This window comes from Octopus bimaculoides, chromosome 15 (assembly GCF_046866305.1).
Source record: "Octopus bimaculoides isolate indiv1 chromosome 15, ASM4686630v1, whole genome shotgun sequence".
Taxonomy (NCBI): domain Eukaryota; kingdom Metazoa; phylum Mollusca; class Cephalopoda; order Octopoda; family Octopodidae; genus Octopus; species Octopus bimaculoides.
The window spans coordinates 22,701,043-22,706,042 of record NC_142942.1 but is presented as its reverse complement, the minus strand read 5'-3'; the positions used below and the strand labels follow the sequence as shown (position 1 = coordinate 22,706,042).

At 40.7% G+C, this 5,000-nt stretch overlaps 1 protein-coding gene across 21 annotated transcripts in view; it reads left to right on the top strand.

The window, feature by feature from the left end:
• LOC106871305 (uncharacterized) overlaps positions 1 to 5,000 on the top strand; it is a 193,210-nt gene that overhangs the window by 155,546 nt on the left and 32,664 nt on the right. For 20 of the 21 annotated variants that reach the window (XM_089363551.1, XM_089363565.1, XM_089363564.1 and 17 more), the window contains one exon: positions 4,709 to 4,935. In XM_089363551.1, coding sequence (XP_089219677.1) covers positions 4,709 to 4,935 — 227 coding nt within the window. Of the gene's footprint in view, positions 1 to 4,708; positions 4,936 to 5,000 lie in introns of those variants that run through there. The other variant, XM_089363559.1, reaches the window with a different exon arrangement.

Genomic DNA, 5,000 nt, shown 5'->3' with positions numbered 1-5,000 from the left:
GATAATAATAATAATAATAATAATAATAATAATAATAACAACAACAACAATAACAATAATAATAATAATAATAATAATAATAATAATAGTGATAATAATAATAATAATAATAATAATAATAGTGATAATAGTGATAATAATGATAATAACCCTTTCTACTACAGGCACAAGGCCTGAAATTTTAGGGGAGGGTGCCAGTGGATTAGATTGACCACCATCATCACCACCACCACCATCATCACCACCATCATTATCATCATCACTATCACCATTGTCATCACCGCCACCACCACCACCACCACCACCACCATCATCATTATCATCATCGTCCTAGTGAAATTTTTCTCCCACCTTTACACCCCCCCCACGTCATGTACCCCTGCTAAATAAACGGCAAGTACACATCTCAGTGTTTATCCAGATTGCAGCTGCTTTCTTTTAAACTTGTTCTACATCAGTGACTGGTCTTCCTGCCCCCCGCCCCGCCCGGCTCACATGCAAACACCCCCATCCCTTACTTCCTACCACTACCCATCCACACACACACACACACACACACACACATGTTGATACGTATTATATTAAGTTTATTCAAGGTACAAATACTATTAACCAAAACCATGTCAGGGTGGCTACGGTTAAGAAAATAAGTATAAAAGCTGTAATGCCACCTTCTCAAAGACAACTGTAGAAATATGTAGTTTATTCCATATTTATAAATGCTATTTTAATAGAAAAAATGTTCTAAATTTCTTCCGTAAATGTACAGTGTAATGAAAAATTATATATATAGACTCAGGGGTGGCTGTGTGGTAGGGAGTTTGCTTCCCAAGGGCTGCTCTGGGTCAAGAGGCTGGCTGCTGAAAGACCTTATGCCTGGCAGAAGGGTGCTGCACCATGCCACACAAGCAGGAGAACCCAGTCATTGTTGCTAGACAATTTCTGCGACCACATCACCCCTAATTTCTGGCCACTTAACTCCCTCAGACTGCAACCCCCTTCATTATTATGTGTGGGGCACAGTTGATCGAGAGACCAACAAAACTCCTTGTAACACCAAAGATGAACTGAAGGCAAGGCATTATGGCAGCATTCACCAACTTCAACAAGGTGACCATCCAGAAGAGTTGCAGGGGATTCCAATGTCGTCTGGAGACCATGGTTGAAGCCAATGGCAATTTTATTGAATAAATTTACTTTTAAGTATTTCATGATATTTTTCTGTAATTTTGGTAAATACAGATGTCAGTGTTATTTTCATTTTTGCATAATTTGGACGACAATATATTCACCACACCCTCTACATATATATATATATATATATATATATATATATATATATCATCATCATCATCATCATCGTTTAACGTCCGCTTTCCATGCTAGCATGGGTTGGACGATTTGACTGAGGACTGGTGAAACCGGATGGCAACACCAGGCTCCAATCTAATTTGGCAGAGTTTCTACAGCTGGATGCCCTTCCTAACGCCAACCACTCAGAGAGTGTAGTGGGTGCTTTTACGTGTCACCCGCACGAAAACGGCCACGCTCGAAATGGTGTCTTTTATGTGCCACCCGCACAAGCCAGTCCAGGGGCACTGGCAACGATCTCACTCGAAAATCCTACGGGAGCCAGTCAGGCGGTACTGGCAACGGCCACGCTCAAAATGGTGCATCTCATGTGCCACCCGCACAAGAGCCAGTCCAGGGGCACTGGCAACGATCTTACTTGGCTTGCCGGGTCTTCTCACGCACAGCACATTTCCAAAGGTCTCGGTCAGTAGTCATCGCCTCGGTGAGGCCCAATGTACGAAGGTCTTGCCTCACCACCTCAGCCCAGGTCTTCCTGGGCCTACCTCTTCCACGGGTTCCCTCAACTGTTAGGGTGTGGCACTTTTTCACGCAGCTATCCTCAAAAGGTGCAAATACAGTGGAGGATTTATTGACAGAAGTGATAACATCATCACTTTCAGCTTGCGATTTTCAGAGAAGTGTAACACAGATACACATACACGACAGCCATCTTTCAGTTTCTATCTATCAAATACTCTCACAAGGCTTTGGTAAGCTTGGGCTTTAGTAGAAAACACTTGCCCAAGATGTTGTGCTCTTTGAATGAATCCAAAACCACATAGAAAGGAAAAAAGAAAACAGAGAAAAAAAAGGGGTCACATACACACATACACACATATATATAATATATATATATACATATATATATATATAAACACACACACACACACACACACACACACACACACACACACACACACACACACATATATATATATATATATATATATATATATGAACGTATATAAAAGTTTATGTTTCATCATCATCATTTAGCGTCCGTTTTCTATGTTGGCATGAGTTGGATGGTTCGACTGGGGTCTGGGAAGCCAGGAGGCTGCACCAGGCTCCAACCTGATCTGGCAAAGTTTCCACAGCTGGATGCCCTTCCTAACACCAACTACTCCAAGAGTGTAGTGGGTGCTTTTTTATGTGGCACCGGCAGGGGCCACAGGGGGCTGGTATCGGCCACGATCGGATGGTACTTTTTATGTGCCACCACCACAGAAGCCAATAATTTATATAAATAGATGCGTATTTCTATGATTCAAATGTTTATTGTATTTTTACAAGGAAAAAGTTGACAATTGCTTAGATGTTTTGGACGTATAGGCTTCATAATCCTATAAATCCAAAACTTTGAAGAGTCGACTTTTTCTTTGCAAACATGAAACATGTTATTTTTCACTGTGACGGATTAAGTAAAGCATTTTGTTTCTGAAAAAATCTTTTGAAAATGTTTTGTTGAATCTGTGTTGACAGTATACTCCTGAGAAGATTGGGTTATATCTTTCACCCTGGGGTATATATCTGTTCCTTCAGACACATGTGTGTGTGTGTGTGTGTGTGTGTGTGGAAGTGACCAGGTAAAACTATCTAGTTGGTTTGTGAGTACTTTAAGATGAATCGCAGAGTTGTCGGTGAAGTTGAGAGGTGGAATGTCTAGACAGGAAACATATTGCTAGGGTACAGAAAGTCGTTGTCGTCATCACCATCATTATCGTCTTCATCATCATCATCGTCATCATCGTTGTCGTTGTCGTCATCGTCGTCATTATCATTTGCAATGCCTACACCACTATCATCATCATCACTAACACCACCACTATCACCACCACCATCATCATCATCATCATCGTTTGTTTAAAGGGAAGGGTTTGTTTCGTGCCAGTAAAAAGGAAGTTCCTATTACTGAAGGTCACATGATGTCACTTTATGATTTCTTGTTTTGCAAGGAGGGCATGGTGGGGGTAAGAATGTTGCTGAAGGACACATTGGCATCCTTTATCCCATGTAATTACTGGGGAGAATCACACCCACAGAGTTTGGGGCACAAACCGGTGCCACGTGATTCCTTTTGGTTCTGGTTTAAACCCTGTTATCCACTGTCACCAAAACGCATCCACTAATCTTCTACTTAACCCTTCTTATCCATTATTAACACATCCCTTAATCCTTTACTTAAACTCTGTTTTTCACTGCCAGCTAAACACATCCTTTGACTCCCTACTTCCAAGTGGGACCCTGTGGTCACCCTGTGGTCAATCACGTGCTGTGTTCTGTTACCATGATGATCATATTTAAAGAGTCATAAAGTTACACAGCTTCTAGTTCCATAAGAGGCTCCTGTAGGAGGAAGGAATCACTCAGCATATTAGAAATAGCAGCCAAATCTCTCTCAAATTATACATTATGATCATAAACCAAAGGTTCCCACTGGTCAATGTATTTCTAGTTCTATCAACAATATGGCTGAGGTAACATAGCTCCGGCGAAATATTTTCTCCATACCAAAGACAAATAGGGTAGAAATTCACATATTTAATACAGAGATTATCTGGGTAATTAGTAGACAAAGCCTCCCTCTGGAAGGTGGAGTTTCAAAATGTAAAATTGTCAAAGAAAGGGAGATAACCCATTTAACTGAAGTTTTATGGAAAATTTAGGAAATCCATCTAAGAAAATGGCAATGAAATATTTCATTTTATTACAATAATGGAAACTGAATTCTATTGTAGTAAAAGTTGAATTCTGCTGTAATTTTGGTCCAACCCCAGATTGTCAGTGAAATTTGGTAGGTAGAATCTGTGCAAGTGTGTTTGTCTGATAGATTATACCTGTAATTAAAAGAGGTAACCTTGTTGCACCTTGTGTCACTTTGGCTCTACCTGACAAACGTGTTTCACCTTTTAGCATTCAGATTACTCTGTCAAAATCCAAAGCTTTATTTATTCACATCGTTTGGAATTAACCTTGTATTATCATCTTGTGGCTTTGCATTTTCGAGGATGTAATTGTTTATTTTTAGTGTGACATTGTTGGACAGGTGTGAGTGGCCAGATCTGGCCAGTTTCGATATAAAACAACTGGAATATTTGAGCTGGATGTGGGTGGTTTAAATGATAAAGGGTTGAGGGTACGAGTGTTTGAGGAATACTCAACCAATTGTGTTATGTGACAAAGAGTAGATAATTGTGTTGATTGATGAACTGTGATGTTTATTCATCACCACACGTGTGTTTTGTATTGAGGAGGAGGTGGGGGGGGGGGGATGCATCTTGATGTAACTGTTTATGATTTGTGCAGATCTGGACCCTTGGTAAAAAGAGTATATTTTTTGGTGACTTTTTGTTAGATCGTTGCATGGAAGCCAACCAACACGGCGTAGATCCTGAACAGCTAGCAGCACAGTTAGAAGGAATCCGGGATCCAGTTCATACATCCCCAGGGGATTCACCTTCCAGTTCTTCACACCAGGACTACTTTCTCACCCCAAGCATGTCTACCTCTGCTTGTAGCACACCGCACTCTGATCTAACCATTTCCACTTCGTCAGATCGACAAAGACACGTCATAGACAAGGTAAGACTCGATCGATGCTGCATTTCTTCCTAAATTCCTGCTTTTCTCCTGCCATGTTGCTTTTG